Source organism: Lonchura striata, chromosome 1A (genome assembly GCF_050655825.1).
Source record: "Lonchura striata isolate lonStrDom1 chromosome 1A, ASM5065582v1, whole genome shotgun sequence".
NCBI lineage: Eukaryota > Metazoa > Chordata > Aves > Passeriformes > Estrildidae > Lonchura > Lonchura striata.
In genome coordinates this window covers 24,279,626-24,303,887 of record NC_140741.1, presented here as the reverse complement: position 1 = coordinate 24,303,887, position 24,262 = coordinate 24,279,626, and the positions used below count along the sequence as shown (strand labels likewise).

The following is a 24,262-nucleotide window of genomic DNA, read 5'->3' as shown; positions in this document are numbered from 1 at the left end:
ACTGACCTCAAATAACAGAGATTGTTAATTTGACGATAAACACATACTTGAGCACAAAAGAACAATAAAAAGAAGGCAATCAGATTTTTTCCACATCCTCCCACCTGCCCCAAGACTGCTCACCAGATGTGTGGGGGAACATGTCTTTCTATAGTTTAACCACTGCATAGTGAGATCATTGCTTCTTATACAGGCTTTAAAAACCACGGTCTGTTTTGTAAGAGATCCAATGGACTAGACAAGGCGGTAACAGTTAAGCAAGACTTGTCCAGACCTTTTCATTAGCAATTCGAAGGTCATAGCACATTTGCCTGTTTTTTGGGATGTGTGGGAAAACTGGAAAGAGATGAGGAGTTTCACAGGACAATAGCTGATACTACTCCTTTAAATTACATTTATAGAAATGTAAGACATTTTTTTCCCCTCAGAGCCTTCTAAAGTAATTAACATATTACTATCTTTTTTCAGTATATCAAGAAGAGAGGGTGGTTCTTTCTAAACTAGTTTGCTAAATGACAGATAAATGACCTGAAGCACAAAGATAAAAAGTACATTTAATACAAAATGAAGCAAAGACTATTAATTAGTCGTTTAATGATTATTTGGTACCCTGGGAGTATTACAAGAAGCCAAAGAGTACTTAGTATAGTTTGACCTGACCTGTCATTTAGCAGAAAACCAAAATTTACAGAGTTGATTATCTTTTTTTTTGTTCCTTTTGTATGCCATAATTGCCAACCAATCAGGTTAACAATTACCCACTAGCAGGACCTCACTTGTTGTTTTAAGTATTGTGCTTTTAGTGTAGGTTACATCTTGTTTCAAAATGTAAAAGCAATCCCAGAACATACCCAGCTCTTCAAGTGATGGCACACCATATTTCTCATCGTGGTCATCAGAAACTGGAGTACTACATTTTTTCATTACTTCGGGGGTTATAGTCTCCACAGGCATCTCCAAGGGCTCCATTCTACTTATTAGGGTCTGAAATCGCTTGTAAGTAAGAGGAGGCTGTCCTCCATTTAATTCTATTATTCTATATTAAAGAAAAAGAAAAACAGAAAATAAGCATGTCAGACAATAGTATTTAACATTTTTTCTTATCAAATTTACACACCTATACATACACAGAAATATCTCCTTACCTCCCTCCAGCTTAAATGGAACCCCAAATATAATCCAGACAGTTAGAACTTCAAATATACCATCCTTCTTTCCCCACTAGGGAAACATATAAATTTACTGTTTATAACCAAGGCAATTTTCTTCATTCCCAGGTTATAGAAATTTCCTCATGAACAAGGATATAATGAACATGGGCAGTTCAAGGCAAAGAAAAGCAAAGCAGACAGAGATCCTAGCTACATACAGAAGTATCCAAGTCACCTACAAGGCCACAGTATTTACATTCAAAGAAATTCACCTTCCCCTTCTGGTATTGAGAACAGTAGTCAATATTAAAAGTGCCTTAATGTGGGGGGAAATTAACATGTGGCTTATACACACTGACTGCTGTAAAAACACAGTTTTGTGTTTTGCATTGCCATTTAAAATATATCTGAAGTCTTGGAAAAAAGGAAAACTTCAAAGAAAAATCTACAAAGTGACAGGTTGAACCAAATTCTTATTTAGCAGGGTGTTTGGGTGGGAGGGGAAAAAAAGAATTTCCAATTGCCAAAGTCAGCTTTTGGTTTCAAAAAGTAAATACTTCCAATTTTGCTGCCCTCCCATATGTCTAACAGTCTCTTATACATTGGCTTGTAACAGAATAAAATGGGTAGCTACCATAATAAATCACCTAATATTAAGAGAAGGTACACTGGTAACTAGTTTGTGGATTATGTTTCTATAATAGGGAATTAACACCAATCCCTTAAATAGATCTGTGGAAAAATATAACAAGACATTAAATAAGGTAACACAGGGATAGCAAACAATCCCCAATTACTTATTGAATAGATAATTGGCAGAAAACAGTTCTTTAAAAATTTAAAGGACTTTCTCATAACTTCTGTACAAAAAGTGAAATAAAGACAAAACAAACAAAGCAACTAAACAAAACCAGATGTTATTTGGGAGAAGTTACAGGCATGTTTGAGTAACTTAATTATAAATGACAGCTAATTAACATAAACATTATTTTTAAAGGAACTCCAAATTAAAACTGCATTTCAGATTCAGTTACATATAATTTTTTGGAGTTTCAAAGTTCTACTCAGTATGTAATAAAATTTGTATGGATGGATAAAAGTGAAACATAAAACAAACTCATAGTTTTCCTAACCAAGAACTGTTTGGTGTGGAAAGTAGCCCACAATATATAAATAAATACTACATAAAATTCCAAGGGTTTTTTCCCCTCCTTTTTTAAAATCCAAGGTAAATGGTAACTTACTTGTCTAGGTCATACAATGTATGTGAAATCCGAACAATGACCTCCACTCCTGCTTCACTAGCCAGCTTCTTGATAGCTGCATCTCTTTCCTTCCCAAATGGTTCAGAGTCATATTCAATAGAAAGTTTTGCAATGTTCCATTCCTACAACACAAACCAAAAGTGTGGTCCTTTAGCAACTCAGCTGTATGATTGAGGGTCAGGGAAAGGAGACCTGGAAGGACAGGGGCAGAATGGAACACCAGCTATTACCTGTGGATAGTTATCAGAGATAGAGAAAGATCCCAAATATATTAGGCACCCAAATAACAAAAATAAAGTCCAACTTTTTGGCATCTAAGTAGCTATCAGGCATAAAAAAAAAGCTTCCAATCTGTCCTATTACTGTGGGTGCTCACTAATGCCATGTGTAATGGAACAATCTCCATGCAAATTTTGAAAACTCGTGTCTAACTTTAGGATCCATATACCCTAGCGACTCAACAGAAGGGGAAGATGACAAAGGCTGTCTCCTGAGCATGGATCAGCAGCAGTACCTTGCTCTACAGAAAAGCTTTTTACATGCATGTCAGCTTGAGCAACAGAACAGAAATTTCAGGGGAGGTGGTGTGGAAATACTGCCCTGCCCTATCACCACTTTCTTTACCTTTTCCAAATCGCTTCTCTTCACTCAAATAATCATCAAATTCTTAATTAAAAAAAAAAAAAAGAAAAAAAAGAAAAAAGGCTTTCTTCTACAAAGAGAATGCCTTATACCCTGAAGTCCAGTATTCTTAATGTCACAGATGCTCTTACCAAGGCCAACAGTCACAGGTGAGGAAAAAGAAGCCAACAAAGGGATAAATAATGGCTAAGGCTTCTGGAACAGTAGGAAATTGGAAATCTTAAGTATGCACAAGATGATCCTAGAAAGCCATCACATCAATCAAATACCTTTCTAACCCCTCAGAATCTTAATGACTTGATTTAATATGCCATAGTATTTCAGAGAATTGGATTTAGACCAGAGACAAGGGCACTCAATGCTAATCACCAAGGGTGTGATTTCACTTCTGAACTCCAGCTCTCTCCTAGATGAAGCCCAGCCCTGAGGACAGATGATTCCAAGGAGTGCTTGCTCTTTGAAACAAGGCTGGGATCCCACCATCCTTAGGTCTGCCAAGACTAACCCAGCAAGCCTTGAATCCTCAAGCAACTTCCTACCCCATCATGTAACATCTGCTTCTCATTTCATAATGCTCTGTAACACAAAACCACTGTCTGACGAGTTGCAGCAGATACTTTCCTGAACCCTTCTTTCCCCTGGCGTTTTGCAAAGAGTGTCCAAGAAACAGTTACATCCCTAAGGAAATCAAGAAACTCTGAGACAACTGCTGTGTAATGTGAATACACCCAGATCACATCAGCACAAGCCAGGCAATTAGAAGAACCACAGACACAGATCATTTTGCACTTACTCATACTGCTGAATGGTTTTAGCAACACTGATGCATTAAAAAAAAAAGTGATTGTTTCAATTCTATTCTCTTTATTAAGCCCAGACCAAAGAGCTAAAGACAGAAAGCAGACCAGGACAAATTGAAGAGAATGAGGCAAGAACAAGCCAAAACTTAAATAAAAGAGCCTAAAGTTGTTTGAGGTCTTTTTTAAGGATAAAGATAGATCAGTGTTCTGCCTTTTGAAGGAATTGTTCAGACTGTGAAAAGGAAAGCCTTACCAAGAAATAGCAGCGATACGTTCATTCCCAGGAAATCCAGAGATACTGGCATCTGTGATAGGGCTCTACACAAGTTCCACTACCTCCTACCTAAGTTAATGACTCCACTGAAGTTATTTTTCCAAACTTAACTGAACTTCTCTTTTCCACATGTGTTCGTTCTTCAGGGTCAGGATCATTGCTCACCTTTGAAACATTTAATAGGGATGATCTGAAAAGCTTTGTTCAGTATTACAAGCCCTTCACTGCAGTGCAAGTGTCTGATGTACAGCTACTGCTCTGACAAAAGAAGTTGTGAAATGTAATTAAAGACATAGATGCATGTTCCAGGTCAACTTCACTCAAAAGCAAAGAAAACCTCAAGAGCTTCAGTAACTTGTTTGAGCATAGAGGATGTCCTGAAAAGCCCCTTAGTGAACCAATATATGATAAAGACACTAACTTGAGGAACCAGAAGACACAGACAGATGTGAATGTTCTTTTATGATTGCTGTATGTTATCTACACTACAAGTTATTTTAATTTCCTTCTCAGCGCTAAAATTAATATTCTAAAAATGTGGCAATCCAAGGCTGCCAGGCATAGAAAATCAGCCTAGCAGCAAAATCTGAAACAGGAGCAGTCAAAGTAGCCATTAAGGTATTTAAGAAGACTTGTCACAGGTTGCTCAAACCCAGAAGGCAACACACAAAGCAGGAAGACCTTTGCTCCTAATTAAATGCAATCAAACTCAGTTTGGCAGACAAATACAACAAGCTTGAATATCTGAGGGGTTGCAAGCAGTAGCTAATGCCACAGTACTCCTCCAGGAAATTCTTCACTGAGAGAAAATCAAGGAAAAACCAGTAGAAGTATCATCCAGTTAGCATTTCATGACAAAATCACAATAATGAAGATGGAAATGTGGTTTGAATTTTCAGGCTGAATTTGAATTTGAAGACCTGGGAATAAAAATAATGAACATACAACCTCTTTGGAAAAATGGATATCTCCTTTTGCATCCCTCAGTCTCGCATGTTTCAGTCACCTCAATCATTCTGAAAAAACTCTTCAAATCAATTTGCCAAATGTTCATTTTTACAATACTATTATAGTACTACTACATTAAATACACTATTATCCATAGACAACATATTACCATCAGTAGCAATCAATCACAGCTTTAATTCTCTCAGTGAGAGCCCATCCCACAAAACCCTTAAATTTCTTTGACTAGAAATTGCTTTTTAGTATGCTTTTAACAATCTTACTACTAGAAGAAAGCTTATTAAATCGCCTTTAATGGCCAAAAAGCAATCACAGCAGACATGTGGCCTAAATAAAACATTGCTTTTACAAGTCAAGCTTTTGTGCACAATTTTTGTGCAAAATTTTGTGCACAAAATCACAAAATTTTATTTCAGTACTACAAAGGGAATCTGTAAAGGAAAATGCAGTAATATATAATACCTACACTTAGCAAAACATTTCAAATCAATGCTTTTTCTGGAAAGAAAGAAACAAAACCCAGGAAAGTCTTAAAGCAACTCAGCTTAGTTGATGATACATACATTAGAGAGGAAAAATTCAAAACTAACACAAATAACCTTAATGAAAAACTGCAAAAGGATAGATCAGTATTTCCATAAATAACTTGCACTGAATGAAACAGTACAAGAAATATTCCTAGCAGTGATTAGTTTGTTGGTCATATTTGTGGATAGAAACAACAACTGTTAGGTGGTATTTACCTTAAAAAGCCTGGGGAAAACATCTGCTGGCTGTCCACGGATAACAAACAAACGTGAACTCAGTTTTCGCAGATTGGCATCAAGATCCTCGAGACATTGAAGCAGGAATCTGCAAGAATTTAAAAGAACATTTATTTTCTGAGGCAAACCAGACAATTTTACAATAGAATAAGGTAACAAAGAAGAATAATCAACAGCAATTATCAAACTTTGAAAATTTGGTATATATTTTAGTGTTGTATTCACGTTCACATCCTAATTACACTTGGCTTATAGTGGTATGACACCATGTAATATCTTCCATAATATGTAATTCATAAAACCAAACCACATTTTCATTTCAGCTTTCCCCTCAATGTTATTCAGCTCTGGAATGGACTAAAACATACTCTAGTCTCAATTAAAACTACAAGTATCTTGTCATTGTAAAGACAGAAAAATTCCTACACTACATAAAAACCCCAAAGAACAAAGAGATAATCAGCTGTTGGCACACTGCTACTAAACTTAACCCAAGCCCTTCTTACAACACTGAACTGTTACTAAAAACAGCATACCAGGAGAACACAATCATGACTATCCCTCTGCCCTTCATTTATAGAAACAGCCCTCTATATAACATATGCATCTTGGCTGTAACTTCACTAGAATTATTTAATAAGAAAATTAGCACATCAGGCAAAAAAAAAAAAAAATAAAAAGGGGGTGGAAGAATGGGGTGCTGCAAATCTGCAAGTGTTCAAGGGAAACAAGCAGCAACAAAGAATATTGAGACAGGTTCACATGAGCAAAAAATTTATTAGAAGATATAATAACTATAATAACTCTGATGGTGAAAGCAGTTTGGGAAGAAATGAAAACAAAAGGTAAGAGGAAAAAGAAAAAACTACCTTGCAGCCAGCTGGAAAGAAAAGTGTTGGAGATCCCCCAGATGAGTGCCCTTCCCCTGGACTCCCTCCAGTCTAACAAGTGGCTTCTCCAGAGTATTTTTCTCATGGTCAGCAGGTTGAGGAAGGTGATCCTCTCCCTTTACTCTGCCATGGTGAGGCAACATCTGGAGTGCTGAGTCCAGTTTTGGGCTCCCTAGCCCAAGAAAGACCAGAAAGTATTGGGGAGGGTCCCGTACAGGGCTACAAAGATGCTGAGGGGACTGCAGCATACATCTTACAAGGAAGGGCTAAAAGAGTTGGGCCTGTGTAGTCTGGAGGAGATTACTGAGAGGGGATCTTATCAATTCATACAGCTATCTTAAACACAGTAGCAAGAGGACAGGGCCAGACTCTTTTCAGTGACACTCAGCAATAAGACAAGGAGCAACAGGCACAAAATAAAACAGGAAACTGCCTCTGAATATAGGGAAAAACTTTTTGAGGGTAACAGAATACTGAAACAGGCTGCCCAGAGAGGTTGCAGTCTCCTTTCCTGGATATATTCAAAGCCAAAGAGGACATGATCCTGTGCAACCTGCTCCAGGTGAACCTGCTTTAGCAGGGACAGTTGGACTAGGTGATCTCTAGATGTCCCTTCCTACCCCAACCATTCTGTAATTCTGTAGTGACAACATACATTTCGCCCAGGATTCGCTCAAGCCCTCTCAGCCATTCCTCCTTACAGTGCTGTTGGCCCTCAGCAAAGCACATGCTGATCGGGGCAACTGCTGAGTCAGTGCCTGCTGGTCACAGCTCACACTCCTGCCATAAACACAAGCTACACCCAAAGGGGGCAAAAAAAAGAGGCAATTCCCACACTGCAGTCCATTACTCCTGAGAAACCCTGCTGTAATGACTGTGCAGGTGCAAGGCCACAGCGATAACACCTCCAGAACAAGTGCCTGAGAGCAAGGCAGGGGAAGCAGTGCCAGGTGGAGACCATGCCTGCTGAGAAGTGGCACAGCTACCACTGAAGGGCATGAGCACCTCTGCAAGTGCCCACCGTGGTATGAAGACAAAAGCACTGACCAACCAAGTCTACGAAAATCACGAGTTAATATTCATCTAAATTTTGAAGACAAATCTTAAAAGCTAACTAGATACAATGAAAACGCTGTGCCTTCTAGGAGAGATATAGCATACATGATTGCTGTAAACCTGCTAATACCCATTTTCTAAGTATTTAGCAACATGTCAGTGATGTCTATCTAATACACATTACTTCCAACTATACATGGGGGAAAAAACTTAACAAAAATAATATCTGAAAGGCTGGGAGGAACCTCCCCTGGCTGCTATTAAATATGTAAACTGTGTGGCTCACTTGACCTGAAAGAATAAGAACAGGCCTCTTGGCAGCCAGCATAAAAGAACAGAATGGCTTCTTGGCTGGCAAACTATGTTTATATGTTTAATGACTGGAACAAACCAGAAATGCCTAATTTTTCTCACTTTGCTCAGTTTTGTTTTGAAAAAACTCTGTGGTAGCTAGAAAAGAAGAAGAAACTTCTCTATACTCATTTAGTTAGAAATCATGCAGTAGTTATTTTAAGAATCAGATAAGAGTTGCATATGCTTCTGTCAGAGAGAACTTGAGCTCCATGTCCCCAGGACAAAGTCAATTCTATTTGGACTCTGAAAATTATAGCTTCATTTTCTCATGGTTTTTTTTTTTTTTTAACCTGACATTATTCATTAGTCTTATCCATGTGAATCTCACTTTCAAGAAGCATGTGCATTCACATATACTTCACAAATCACTAGGAAGACAAACTGCAATACTGTCCTGGATACCTCTGGAATAATCCAGGGGGTCACGTGTTTTTTTTGTGTTTCCATTTTTTTATGGGTTTTTTGTTGATTTTTTTGTTGTTGTTGTGGTGTTTTTTTGTGGTTTGGTTGTAAGGAGTTTTGTTGTTGTGACACTGGCTTGTTTGTTTGTTGTCTAAACTCATCTCACAGAGTAGAGGGAAAGGTTATGGAAAGAAACTGGTGACATAAAACATTCATAACTATTCCTGTATTTCAGGAAACTTGATTTTTTTCCATTTCAATTCCTTCTATTTTCTCAGTCTCTTTTCTTCCTGACTGATCAAAACATATAACTTCTAGTCTGGGCTTGGAACGAAATCCTATTCAAGAAGATAACATGCACTGACCCAGTCTCCAACTCACATCCAAGATCCCTAAACTTGCCCTTAATACTGTTTAATCTCTTTTTGTTGGTTCCCCAAATCCTCTCTATTATCTCTCTTATCTCTCACCACACTCCAGCATTTCAATCTCCATAAAACTCTTTGAGGTACTTAACAAAAATAACAGTGTATACTCAAACTGTTAAACATATGTAGGAAGCAAGCAGGAGTGTGGGCCAGGGGACGCACACACTCCCCCTTACCTCAATAAAAACCAGAACGAATTAAACACGCTCCAGCCACAGATTGTGTTACAACACTCACAGAAAGCACACTGTTCAAAAATAACAGACCAAATCAAATCTAGGGACCTTATAATATCTAGAGTAATAGCAATGCAAAAGAATACTGCTTTTGACGCCCAGAACACACACTCTGCTCACAGGTACTCAGAAGAAGCATGCCATTGTTATGTGTAGTAGATAAAAATTGGGTTATACACGTTTGTATTAGGAACCCCCCCCCCCCACCACCACCACCCTGCAGGCAAAACCTGGTGTATATTGGAACCCAATTTACAAGTAAAAGGACGTGGCTCGGCCAGGAGATGGGCCATGTCTGGAGAGATACCGGGGACCCCAGGCGCTGATCATCGCATAAACGACCCGAGATGGATGTCACGGAAATCCTTGGGCAGATACATGTGAATGCAGAATTCCCGTAAACTTCATCAAGGGATTCAACAACTCCAGACACTGAATTGCTCTCCCTCATCAACAAAAAAGAAAATATTTTAACCTATAGACTCTGAATAGAAGAAAAGACTGACTGCCGAAATCTTGGCCTTTTCCCTATAAAAACTGCTTGTGCCAGGATGGAGGTGTGTGGGCATGGAGGAAAACCTCTGCTGAGGCTGACTCCTTGTTGCACACCCAGGGCTGACCCCGGGCTCGGCTCTGTGCTTTCCTTGTGGCTGGCTAGATAGAATTTGATTGCAAAAAAGTATTTTATTTTTTCATATTAATTTGGCTGGACAAATTTTCATTTACAACACCATTTATTAATCATATTTGATTCTTTCAGTTGAACCAAATGTGTTTTAACTAAATGTGATGCAAATAATTAATCACCTCTTTTGTTTTCTTCCACTGTATTTATGGTATACTACATCTAAAGGCATTTTTTCATTAGAGTGTTAATACAAGTAGTCTAACATAAAAAGCTTCACACAGATTTATAAAATCACAACATAGTTTGGGTTGGAAGGACTTTTGAAGGTCATCTAGTCCAATCTCCCCTGCAAAGAGCCTTGCTCAATTAAATATGAACCTTCTTAAATAATCACTTTTAGAAACATACCTTACCAAGAAACATAATAATTGAATCAACTACTTGTCATAAACAAAGTTTTCAGCCTCCTCTTTTTCTCATTAGTCCCCTAAACCTTGCAGAAGCAGCACAGCATCTTTAACTGAATGCAAAATTACTTGACCTTTCTCTCTGAAAAGATCCACCAAAATGCTCACAAACACATTCCTCTCACAGGAATGGTAAATTAGTCTATGAATTCAAAATGAATATGAAACTTCCATCTCATAAAAAGTATTTCTTTTCAGTAAATGAGCTCTAGAGGCAAAGTTTCTTCATAGCAGCTATGAAGTAAGAGCTACTAGGCTTAAACTCTACTATACACCAAACTCTGGCAATGGAAAGACATTGAAATCTCCCCCTACAATAACAGGTCACATTTCTGAGTCTGCAATCTAAACTAATTTTTATCCCTCAACCTAACAGTCAATGGGAAAGCACTTTCTTTTGCATTTTGAATGAATTATATGAGCTAAAAACTTCATTAAGAGACATAAAAAGGATGCCCAGATAATTTTTAACAGATTAGAGTATCATCCCAGTTTTCTGTACCTAGTCTCAAACATCCCTTGGGCAAACCAGAAGGAAATGTTCACTAATAATTTCACACTAGCAAATGATGCGAGGTACATGCATAACTGACATGATAGAGGGAGGCAGAAACGACTTACATATTTTAACATGGGGAAGATGCTGATGCAAAGCATCCCTGTCTGCAAGCAATATTCTTAGAGAGCGTTACACACATTTTGTCAGAGACATTTAATTATGATATTCAGAACTTTCATGAAAGCTGCTGAAGATTTCATTCTTTAAAAGACATGCACGTAAAATCTTAGCAGTTGACTCCAAGAAACTCCACAAACCTTCCCTGCTGTCAATCATACAAGGTATGCTTGGGGTCTAAAATAGAAATTAATTGCCAGAAACTGGCAATAATTGCATAATACAGCTCATAATTTTAGCTACCGTACAACTGAAAGAAACTGATACCATAAAAGTAGCTATTCAAAAACTTCAATAAGTAATTGTTAACACAGTTAACCATTAACAAAATGACCTAAAGCAAGCACTACATCACACAACGTTCCTGGCTCAGCACTATTAACATAATTAAAAACTATACAGAGAAGAAGTCAGGAGCAGCCTGTTAGAAAGGTAACAATTTTATTTAGGGAGGACACTTGCAAGAAGGATACCTATAGACACATTATTTAAGGCTACTCTTGAGTCTTGTTTGGGGTTATTTTTAAGAGTAATAAACACTCAGAAACCACAATCACATATAAGCATCCTTGCCAGTACAAATGAGGGCAGTTGCTAGGAACTGAGGGGACTTAAAATGCAGTGACTTCTCTTGTAGGTGCTATTCACATCTGAAAATGCTAGTGAGCTAAACCATTAGGAATAAGTTTTCTGAACTAATCCAGATTCTGAATTTGACCATTAGCAGGAGTGTTAGACTGCACAGACACAAAAAATACAGGAATTTAGCTAGCCTTTCTCATTCTGAGAGGAAGTTTACGAATTTGAGTGAAAAGGAACAGTTATAAAACTTGTTCTGTTCCTAAGTTTGACTTTTTACCCACAACTGGTCAACTTCCAGCAACTCATCCAAACTTGTGTTTAACCTCTAATTTAAAATACCTTTTATGTATCCACTAGTCCTCACACCAAGCCATTGATTTCCATCAACAGAAAAGCTCTTTCAAACAAGAGACTCACATTGTTATGGGTATTTGATTGCCCCCCAGACTTTGTCTATCAGAATTATCTTAGGCAACCTAATATCTGCTAGCTTTATTACCCTGTTCAATTGCTTTCTCCAACAACGCTATCAGATACTCCTCCTTCATCTTTCAGACTTTAGTAAAGCTGGATTCAAGAAAAAGGTTTAATACCAACCACATTTTATTAGAGAGAGTATAATTTACAGCATTAGACCCTAATGTAGTAATCACACAAATCATGTACCATTTATTTCTCTTCAGAGAGAAACCAAGAGCACTTTTCTTTCACACATACTTTGCCATATGTCTGATTAAGTTATAAGGAGATTTCAGTATAAGGCAAATATACATCTCATACTAATTTCAACAGGAATCACAATGTGAACATCAAATGACAAAACAAACCAGAATATGAGGCACTGAGAAGTATCTCAAATTTGATGTCCCTTTATACAAATATTCAGTATTTTACCAGTATATTTTCCTGTTTGATTGTCACCAACCAATGTGTCTTAGTGCAAGCAGTATATTCTTATGAAACTGTAAGAAGATTAAGCTCAGACAGGATTTAAGTGTTATGTACACTCCACAGCATCCTTTGGCAGCCAGCCACAGTAGTATTTTCCTGTTACCAAATCAAGGTCACAGAGGCATCCTGTATTGTACCACATTGTTTCAACAAATCCCACATCCAACTTCCATATCCTAAAGTGATATACAATAATACATTTTGTAAAGGTATTATCCTTTGAGGTTATACACAAGAGCAGGAAAAAGTTCATGTTATTAAACTCTAGATACTTAAGTGACGTAGCTGTTGGAGTTAACTAATCTCTTCCAGGGCTGCTCTACAGTCAGCAAAGAAAAAACAGCTCCTTTAGAGAGCAATTCAGAACTACAGCATCTTTCATAACTTAGTATAGCTGATCCACTTGCAAAAACAAAACCAAACACTGACCATGCTGTGTGTTACTTGGCTTTTTTTCCCTTAGTATTTATTACTGTTGTAATCTTTAAGCCAAAGCAGAGCTGTGACAGAGAACAAATGCAAGACACATCCAAGCCCACGTACAGCTGTGAAAGAGGTTCTTGGGGGGGAAAAAAAAGCAATTCTTTGAAAACAGAATAAAGGGCTTTGAATAATAATCAAGAGAAAACCATGTTTAAAATTTAATCTCTCCAAGCTGAGTCCTTTTGGGTGCATCTTCTTTTCACACTAAAGAAAAAAGATTATTTCAAATATGGAGTGAGAACAGAGCATCAACCACAGCGAGCAGTACTGCTCTATTAGGAGCAACGAATTTATTTGAATCAAACCTATCTCACACTGGACAAAAAGCTGGCATTTCCTTACATACCATCCTTCATTAATTTCCTTCCAACTGAACTAACTTTTCAGGTTAGCATTCCCCAAAAGAAGGAAACACACAATTTTTTTGTCCTATTCAGAAGACATTCATAATCCTCCAAAGATGAAGGAAGCAGGGTAATAGGCAGGATTACAACCCTGGACGTTCGGAGATCGACTTCTGGCTGCTTCAAGGACCTACTTAGAGGAATCCCATGGGTCAAGTCTCCAGAAGGTAGAGGGGTCCAAGGGTGCTAGTTAATATTCAAGCATAATTTCTCCCAAGTTAAGGACCAGTGCATCCCTATTAATAAGAAATAAATTAAAAGAGTCAGAAGACCTTTATGGATAATCAAGGAGCTTCTGACAAAACTAAAACACACAAAGAATGTTTATGGAATATAAAAAACAGGACAGGCCACTTGGGAGAAATAAAGGCATGTTGTTAGATTATGCAGAGATATGACAAAGAATACTAAGGTCCATTTGGAATGGAATCTAGCAAGGGATGTAAAGAATGACAAGAAGGACTTCTTTCCTACCTTTTGCTACAAGTAGCAAAAGGAAGACTAGGGAAACATGGGCTCACTGCTGAATCAAGTGGATGCCCTGGTGACAAAGCACACAGAAAAGGCACAGTTACTGAATGCTTTCTTTGCTCAATCTTTATCGTTAAAGCCAGACTCCAGGAATCCCTGAGCATGGAGGCAAGAGTGAAAGTCCAGGAAAAAGAAGGTTTTCCTTTGGTCAAGGAGGAGCAGACTAGATATCCTTCAGTCAAGCTTGACATCCAGAAATCCATAGATCCTAATGAGATGCACCCATGAGTGTTGAGGGAACTGGCAGATGTTATTGTTAAATCATCATCCACTCTCCATCATCTTTGAAAGGTCATGGAGGAGAAGTGCATGAAAGTACCAGTACAAGTTAAATGTTGTCCTGCTGGAAAGTAGCTCTGCAGAGAGGGATCTGTGATTCCTGGTGGACAGCAGGTTAAACCAGGAGCCAGCAGTGTATCTTTCTGGCCAAGAAGGCCAATGGTACCCTGGGAAACATTAGGAAGAGCATTGTCAGCAGGTCAGGGGAGATGATCTGCACTGGTGAGGCCACATCCGGAGTGATGTGTCCAGGGTTGTGAGTGGGTATGCTGGGCTCCACGGTTCAAGAAAGACAAGGAGCTCTTGGAGAAGGTCCAGGAAAAGGCTATAAAGTGGATGAGGGGACTGAAGCATCTCTCTAATGAGCAAAGGCTGAGAGAGCCCAGCTTGTGTAGTCTGGAGAAGAGATGACTGAGAGGGAATCTTATCAATGCATACAAATATCTTAAGGATGGTGTCAAGAGAATGGGGTCAGACGGGACAACGGGCACAAACTAGAACACAGGAAGCTCTGTCTGAATATGAAGAAAAACATCTTTACTGTGGGAGTCACACATCACTAGAACAGGCCCCAGAGCAGTTGCAGCCCCCTTCCCTGGAGATACTCAAAACCCACCTGGACACATCCTGTGCAACCTCCTCTGGGTGAATCTGCCTTAGAGAAGGTATTGGACTTGATCTCCAAAGTCCCTCCCTACATATTTTGTGATTCTGTGAAATAGCACTACGAAGTTGGTTCCTATTTTGTGAGCCATACATCATAGCAAATGGTGTATTTAGCTTCTATGAAGTCTGGATCTTAACTTCATATTCAAAGGGCACCCATTACTCACCTAAATTATCCTCACATAACTTGAAATGAACATCTCAAATTACTTCATGCTACAAAGGTCAGTCTGCTGGTGATAGAAGACTAACAGGCTCACAGTTTCCTAAATCTCTTTCTTAGTGTCTTCTGTTCTTTAATGTAGATATTCTATGTTTATCTTTTTCTAATCCTCTAATTCCAATCAAATAAATCAAAGTACTTATTATTTGACTTCAATTTTTTATGCCTGTTCTCTCCAGAGATAAACTAGTTAGATCCATAAAGGAAAACCAAGAGCAAACAAATTGTACTGGAAACAACTGGGGAAATATTACCTAGAAGCAAATTACAAAATTAGAGTTACTTGAGAGTACAGACATGGTCATACATAAATTTAAATCACCTTATTCTCATGTATCCAAGTACACTCATTTAAATTAGCAGCTCTTAAGGTTTGATGTAATTAAACGTGAGCTGGCCTGCTTTATAAAATATTTCAGCCACATTATTTTCAGCAATCTAAGCTGTCCATGAGAAAGTAACAGCTAAGGCTCATTTAAAAAGAACAAGCACAGTAAGAGCACTCCAACAAGACAGTCTTGCAATCTGATTCTAAAGGACAGATTTTATACTGCCCTGCCTTTACTTCAATAAATCCTTCTTCCTCTCCTTAAATTAAAGTGACTTTTTTAAGGTTATAATTAGTACTAGTAAAATTTTGCACTTTTATGTTTCCTAAAAATAAAACACTGGCTTAAAAAAATATATTTCTCAACTACACTGGATAAATTGCAAGTCCTTACATACAATTCCATCATCTCTGGCTTCCCATATCTCAAAAATCTATTAAACTAATAGAAGAGAATTAAGGATAGAGCTGAAATCCCTTAGCAAGCACAGAAACTGGTAGAAAGTTTGGAAAATGGGAAAAAAATATCCTGGAGCTACTCCTGGAAATCTTAATTAAAACTGACTGGTGCTCACCTTATGGTGATCAGACTTTCAGCGTTGTCTTAATTTTCCATTGCTACTATTATGAATCAAAATGCTAAAATTTTCAGTCTTTCAAAGCTGGAATTAATAATTTATAGCTGAATACAAGGTTAACTTGATGAAGGTGTATTCAGGGTTTTGAGTAATAATGATGAAGAAAAAAAACTATTTACACGCCCCCGAACAAATAACTGAAACACAGATTTGTTTATTAAGCTGCATAAATCCTGAAAACCTCTACTTTGTCCTCAACTATCTCAGCATGTGAGCAGACTAGTGGAGGTAAATCTTCAACTCATGCAGCAGAGGCTGATGCAGGAAATGCAAAGAGCTCAGTAAGTCCTGGGAAACAAAACTGAAGCATAGCTCAAGACACAATAGATTAAATAATCCAAATAACCACTGGATAAATGTGCTCTCTTCATCTGCCATAACTTCAGCAGCTCTCTGCAATACTGAAGGTCAGGACCAACAAAAGGTACATCACTTGAAGTAAATACACTATTCTTAAAAAGTTACAAAGAACAGTTAAGTAGAAGATTCTGATAACTAAGGAGTAATACTCAGTCATCTCCACCCAAGTCATAGTAGTTTAAAGATTTTATGAAGAATTAAACTTTTACTGTAACAACCGTACTTTTACACTTTCCCCATCTACCCATTCCTTTTAGAAAACAGGAGTGGATTTCCAAAATTCACTTTCTAAACACCAGCAACAGCTTTTTTTATTATTTTGTTGAAAGAATAAAGGTAGACAATTGGAGATCATACTTTTATACAGAATCTTTATACAGAATCACTGTACTTTTTTCCAGTTTGCTTGTGTGAGGATTAGAGTGAAAGACTCAGACAACAACACTGCCAATTAAAAAAAAAAAAGGAAAAGAAAGAAAAAGGGGCAGGCACCAAGTCTACCTTCCTGAACGTGGATAAACTTTGTTGGAGAAAAGTGGTTATTATAAGAGCAGTTGAATGAGCATTCCAGAAGAGTGATACTCATAGAATTATAGAATATCCTGAGTTGGAAGGGGCCCAGAAGGACCAATGAGTCCAACTCCTAGCCCTGCACAGGACAACCCAAAGAAACATACCATGTGCCTGACAGTGTTGTCCAAATACTTCTTGAACTCTGTCAGGCTTGGTGCTGTGACCACTTCCCTGGAGAGCATGTTCCAGTGCTCAAGACAGATTTTATCTTTTCCAAGAAAAAGGTGGTTCTCTAACTTGTTTTGCTTTAACTTTAAAGTTATTTCTATAGACAATATTTATAGGGGAAGATTTGTAGGTTCTGAACTCTGGAAACATAATCACCAATGATAGGTATTATTGTTATGCAGAACCTTCAGGCAAAAAAAAGCTGTCCCCCATTAAGGGTCACCCCGAACAGAAACAAACCTTATTTACTTTAATCCTCCTATATTCAACATCAGGGGGCAAGACCACAGGGGTGGGGGGTGGAGGGGAAGGAGAAGAGCAGGAGGAGTCCACAAAACCTGTAGCTTCCACTGTTACATATCTCCTAACCTGATCATTTCCTTATAGCACTTTCAAGAAGAACATTTCAATATGAATCAACAAAAATAGTTTCGTAAAGTAGGTCGTTGCTGCAGCAACCGGGCGGCTGTTTGGACTACTCCCTGCCACAATGACCTACTTTTCCTGTTATATGTAACCGTTGTAGCAAGATCCGAATATTCCTTCCCTACAGAGCCGCTCCGAGAGGATTCCCATACCACAGCTGAACTTTATTCCTAACAGGGACAGAGAAAAGCTTCATTTGAGCAGGTACAAGCAGCGGGTCGGTTCGGCTCTTCCTCTGTGTCATATTCAGTCAGAAGTGTCGGTGGCTAAAGGTTACATGAAACCCAATATGTGCTCGGAGCTCAGAAAGTGCCACAGCAGCGCTCAGAGCCGGAGGAGCTGATAAAGAATGGAAGGGGAAGGTGTGAAAAGGAACAGGCGCTCGTGAACAGCGTGTCCCCTGCCAGACTCAACAGCTGGCACCAAACTCCGGCACAAACAGGCTGTTCCTGTACCACCATCCAAGCACAAGCTAATGGACACCATCCTTTATTATAGATCTAAATAACATTAAATCTGCATAAAAGAAAAACCCTGGTGAATAGCAGGTAAACCTCACATGTTTTTAAACCCTATTTAACCCTGCATGCACTGGAGAGGGGAGACGCAAAGGTACCACAAAGGAAGAAATGCTGACAATTACATAATTCCCTGTTTACTGTTGCTGTTAAAACCAGCATTTTTCCTTACGACAAAGGAAAAAATATCACCTCTTAAACTAATGAAGGAAATTATCTCTGTAGAAATAAGTCTACAAGACTTCAAACATCAATCACACTGACTTGTACTTAGCTATTTTTTATCAATGTATTCAATCAAGATCAAAAGCTTTCATTCAAGGTAAAATTAAAGAGACAAGCATTTCCAAGCAAAAGAAAAACTCATTCCAAGAAAAGACAAGTAGAGCATTACCATGTAGTACACCATAATTAAAACTCCAGTCAACAGAAAGTTTCTGACAGATAATACAGCTCATATAATGAAAGCAGAAAAACAAAGAACACACAAAAAAGGTCTCCAAAGCTTACTTTACCTTAGGAATTTCTAAGTTCAGCAGGAAAAATACTGCAACTGGTGACAATACAGTACTGCAAGTAGAAAAATTTTTGGAATTTCCCGCACCGTTTCATTTGGGAACAAGCCACTTAGAATGACATAACTGTTCCTGAAAACCTCACACTCATCAATAGTAAAAAAAAAAAACCACCCAAAAAGCCTTAAAATTAATTTTACTTTATCACTGCACTATAGAGCAACAACTGCAAAGGTAGGATTCTGGAATAAAGGCAGACTAATAGAAGGGGGAAAAGTGCAGAATTACAAAAAGAAATAGGAGAGGCTGCTGGTGAAAGAGCAACACATGATTACTAGGAACACTTTTCTGTTTCAAAGTGTGACCTCCAATGCCAAAATTGCAAGCTTTATCATGCTGTCTCCTATGGACACAGTAAAGGATTGGAGTAAAAATTCCTTCAAATGCTGCAAGTGCAGCATTGAAGAATTTCGCTTTGACAATGTTTCAGTATTGGCACTGAAAAAGAGAGGTTGGTGGAATTAAGTTCAGAAGAATGCAAAAAGCCAAATTCTAAATTGTAAAAATAGAAACATCCACATTAACCCCCACAAACTCATGATTTTCTTCATGGTTTAGAAGAAAAACACACTACTGCTGAAATAAAGTACTCCTCAACAGTAAATTTATTGGCAATTTGCTCACGGAAATTTCAATCAGTAAAAGAACCCTACTCACTAAAAAGCACCATAACTATATGATGAAAATTAATTTTACACAGGTCACCTCAGGTTGCAAAAGCTTTGAAATAAAAGAGAAAAATACAAAGCAATTAAAGCAGAACTGTTAATATCACAGCAACTTATAACTTTTTCCTTTGTCATAAACTGAAGAAATTACATACTAGGAAATGTTTCCAGGTCATACAAATGAAAGAGCATGCTAGAGAAAAAAAAATTCAAGTTTCTCATGGAGACCTTTAAGGAAACATTCACAGGATTTGGGAGAGTAGTGCAAGAGCATTTGTGCAAGAGCAATAAAAAGTTACACTCTAAAAAAACCACATGAATAAAACACAGTAAACTAGACCTGGCCTGTCATCTACTGAAAAGCAATGAAGGAAGGTCACAGGAATTATCCCTAGGCAACACAAATAAAACAAATAATTCAGATGCCATCCTTGGCTTGATCATCCCCATTAAGACTTGGATGGTTTCAACTTTTTGAGTTCACTAATAGCAAGACTTATAAAGAACAAAACTGGAATGCAACCTCCTCCCCCAGAGACCCTTCTGAGACCTGGATGGCAAAAATTACTGTGTAGAATATTTTCTTTTAAATGCATGTCTCAGTTTTGCCTATGTAGTCAATGCTTCTCCCATGAGACAGGAAAAAGGGAAAAAATATTAGGTCATCTCTGCTAAAAGCCACAATGTTTTCTTCAGCTTTACAACTTCTAGAAAAAAATGAGGTTATTTAGTCTCTAGAACAAAGTATGAAGGAGAAAGAATTAAAAAATCACTTGATGTCACAGGATTTACAGACAGAAAATTTCAAAGCCGAGGAAACTCTATAGAGAACATAGCAAGAAAATATTTAGTCCATTCTTTAATGAAACTAGTATATTAGAAATCAAACCACTAACTATTTTCAATGCCAGCTGCTCTATAAAATGTAGTATCACAATTCTCTGGATCCTTCCCCAGTACTTCAGAACTGCACAGATTGTGAAATTGAGATGTTTGCCATGACATCCTGTTACCTTTAGTGCACAGCAAAACTGCAACCATTCAGACCATGGTCATGTTTTATGAACTATACAAAGCATGAAGTAATGAACAGCCTATATGAACAAGTTGCCTATTTATTTATTTATCTGTCTGATGCAAATGACCCTCTTATTTCTGTTTTTTTGATCACTTTTTCTCTCTCGCTCTCTCTCTCAATTGCAGCATAGTTTACCCCTCACTGATAAGGTCAGTAGAACACTGGCACTGAGAAACAAACAAAAAATCTGCAAGTACTGAATTCCACAGGTTCCTTACAATAAAAAATAAAGCATTTCCTCGGTCATGGATTTCGTATGTTGGGTAGATAACAGATAGAAAACTCCAAGTTTTCCTTAGCGGAATTGTTCCTAAGTAACCTGTACTGTAGATATTTCATCTCAATCACTGAAGAATTAATAACATATGTTCATACTTCACAACTTCTCCATTTGAGCTTAAATACAGTTTATTTAACATTTCTGGGTTTAATTCTGAAGGGATATGGGCTTGTGTTCTGACAGGGTACAAACCTTCAGTGGGAGAATTTTACAGCTTCTATTTTTCATGTCTGTGAAAGAGCCACAAACATAGAGATGTTAAAGAAGAAATGCATGAGAATGAACAGGAAGGGAAATGCTTTTTTATAAATTAAGAAACACTATGTAAACCTCTAAAACAGATCCAGGAAATGTCTCTAGTTTAGTTGTAGGAGGAAGCAATGCATAACACAAAAGCTCAGGTATACATGATATTCCTGTTAATATAGAAATTAGATATGCAGGACATGTCCTGTTCAGTGGAAGAAATCCCTTCCTGATAAAGGTGAACAGGTTGTATCTTACTGCAAAAAGGTTGTTGCACTAGCACTTTTCAAAAAGATTTTAAGCAACAATTTGACACCTGAATTTACTAGTTTACTTCCAAAACCCAGAGTATTATAAAATTCTTATTTCCTACCCAAGTTTACCAACATTGAATTTTAGACCTTTCAAATATTAATGCAATTTAAAAATAAATAGTATTTAAAAAAAAAAATCATACTTTAAGAAGTTCTGTTCACTGCAGCTCACTTACTGTCTACACTAATGCTAACAAAGCTCCTGTGTTGGTTTTTATTATCTCCACTGGTAACTGGAATGAACTCCAAGTTTTAACTGTTCCAAAAGTATAGATGGCCATGTGGACTTTGGCCACAGCCATCTCCACTTACACACTTGAAACAGAACACTGAAATATTGACCTGTCCTTTCCAGTCTATCCTTCATCTCCACTGAAGCTTTGTTCCCTTATAAAAAATCATTTACACTCAGGAAACTCCAAAGCAGTGAAAGCAAATGCTTTATGGTGACCTGAAAAACAAATGGAGGCTTCAGGGTTAGAAGAACACTGCAATTATAACTCACCTCTTGACCTAGATTGCAAAGAACACAAAAGCCAAAAGTACACAGAAGCACACAAACTAACCCTGCTCCATGTTAAATTAAGAGTTCTGAGAAATCTAAATGAAATCTGTTGCACCAGAATACTATGAAGTTCTTACCCTGGTAACCAAATCCAGTCCTTTCCCACAGGTAACCAAAGGTATGACTGTTAAACCTGCTAAAATGTGATAAGCAAATTACTAAGCCCATGGAACACAAAACTACATACTCTTACACTAATTACACAACCCACTCATGCTCAAGCTGACTTTGCCCTTTTTAGGTCACTATGGGAAGGGGACAAAATTCCCTAAAGCAAAGGAGCTCTTTCAGTAGGTAAATTCATAACATCACAGACTTCTGAGTGACTTCTACACTGAAAAAATGGCCGACTTTGCTGGCAGCTTGACCTTCCTCCTATCACAGGTTATATAACTAACCTGAAAACCTGCCAGGCACTGAGACATAGTATGGAAAAGAACCAGTTCTGAAAATAAAGGCTTTCATGCTGTAGATAAACTGTTAGAAACCAAAAAGTTCAGGCAGTGCGTAATGATAAACAGGCTTTTCTGCAATATTTGCATAATATATTTAAAGAGTAGCTTCCATTTGTTGGGATAAAGACATTTTCCCAAACTGGAGAAAAAGATTTTATTGTATTAAAATGTCCAAAAGAGAATGATAATATAACTTGCTTTGAAGAACAGATGCAGACTTCATTGACACTGTCACATACTGATCAGTTAAGGAAAAAAAAATTCTGGATTCTTGATTGCCTAAAAAAAGCTGCTTTCACATTCACAGATGGTGTTTGTTGGGGGGTTATCACCCTCCCTGTTTGTGACCAGATCAGGAAGCACTAGGAGGACAGATTACCTTGCCCATCTCAAATAAAGAACATGCTCTATTGATACTTTCCTAAAATAAAACAAAAATAGACTCTTCCCAAGAGAAGGTAGACTAAAAAAATCCTATTGACTTGTTTCAGAATAACATTTCTCCCTGAATACTTGAAGTCCACATACTATTACATATCAAGAACACTTGACTCAGATCTTCTCTGGACATCCTCAAACATGGAGATTAGTGATATAAAACCAGGTGTCTAAAACCTCAAAATTTCTTAACCTGAAGAATTAAAACTCCTTCAAGATCAGCCTTGGTGTCCAGATTGTATAGATGCTAACTATAATTTTTCTGACCTATAGTAACTGCTGTTTTGGAAAAATTAACTTACTGAGCACAATTCAATTTGCAGTACTGCCTGCTCCCTCTACACTAACCAGTGCAACCTTCTTGTCCAATTGAATAATAGTTACTTTACAGAATCTGGTGATACAAGATCAGTCACCAAAATAAGGAAAGAAGCACAGTGTAATTTCTCAGCTAATCAGGCTTATTTCTTACATTGTGACAGTTTGACAAAAAAGAAATTGCATCTTTTTCCAGCACAGTAAAAAGGCCAATACTTATTTTCAGCAATATCATTTCAAAGAGTGTCAACAAATGGCAAGCCACGGAAGAAAACAATAATCCCCTTCCAAAAAACACCTGGTGGTTACTGCAGACATGAGCAGTTACATGCAAGCCATAAGGGATATGACCATGGTAATCTGATTCAAATCTCTACTGTCACAGAAAGAAATGGTACCTGCCCTTCCCACTCTTTGCCTCTTCACTACTACTACAGTGACCTTATTGCTGGCACAATCTACCACAGAACTAATTCCACAAAAACTGGTAATTAATCTCTTTTGGACAGATTGATGAGCTAAACTGGCTCACCACAGGGTTGTGTGCTATCATAAAAGGGTGGAACCAACCCTTTCATCAACAGTGCAGGATTAAACCCATGAGGACATACGTCAGTGCGTTTCAATGACGTACTTTGTAAATCATAGGGCTATATCATATAATACAAATTATAGAGGGAGTTGCTGAATTGCAGGCACTTTTGGGGTTTAAAAAATGTTTTTTTGAAAGAGAACAGGTGAGCAGCTTAGGGGTGTGGCACTGAGGGCATTTCTCCAATCTAACTGCCAGTACCACGGAAACTGCATCTGAAAATGCAACTTCTGGAAAGAAGCTACAGACTTCTCACAGATTAATCACCCTCAGTTTAGTGGGCTGGGCGAACACAAGTGCTCCAAGTGGCACACACCACTCTAGAGCTGAAGCCACTCATTAGAGGGTATGCTGGGTTGCACTGGGTTTGCATGGCCACAAGTCAAGGTATCAGGGGGCTACAAAGGTGGCTTGCTGTGAGAAGCTTCTGGAAGCTTTCCACCTGTCTTTCCAGGCCAATGCCAGACAGCTCCATCCAACGCCAACCTGCCACTCGCTGGTCAAGGTAGTGCCTCTGGGACAATGTATCTGACAGGAGGAAAATGTTACTGCTCAGGAGCCATTGAAGCCAGAGAGGCTTGAGAACAGGTCTCTGCAAACTCCT

The 24,262-nt window shown here is 38.0% G+C and overlaps 1 protein-coding gene across 2 annotated transcripts in view; it reads right to left on the bottom strand.

Annotated features, from left to right (window-relative positions):
* The window catches only part of CRY1 (cryptochrome circadian regulator 1), a 40,056-nt gene that overhangs the window by 10,681 nt on the left and 5,113 nt on the right, over window positions 1–24,262 (bottom strand). For both annotated transcript variants that reach the window (XM_021535870.4, XM_021535877.4), the window contains exons 2-4: window positions 5,842–5,950; window positions 2,396–2,538; window positions 852–1,036 (exon numbers count right to left, since the gene is read on the bottom strand). In XM_021535870.4, coding sequence (XP_021391545.1) covers window positions 852–1,036; window positions 2,396–2,538; window positions 5,842–5,950 — 437 coding nt within the window. The remainder of the gene's footprint in view (window positions 1–851; window positions 1,037–2,395; window positions 2,539–5,841; window positions 5,951–24,262) is intronic.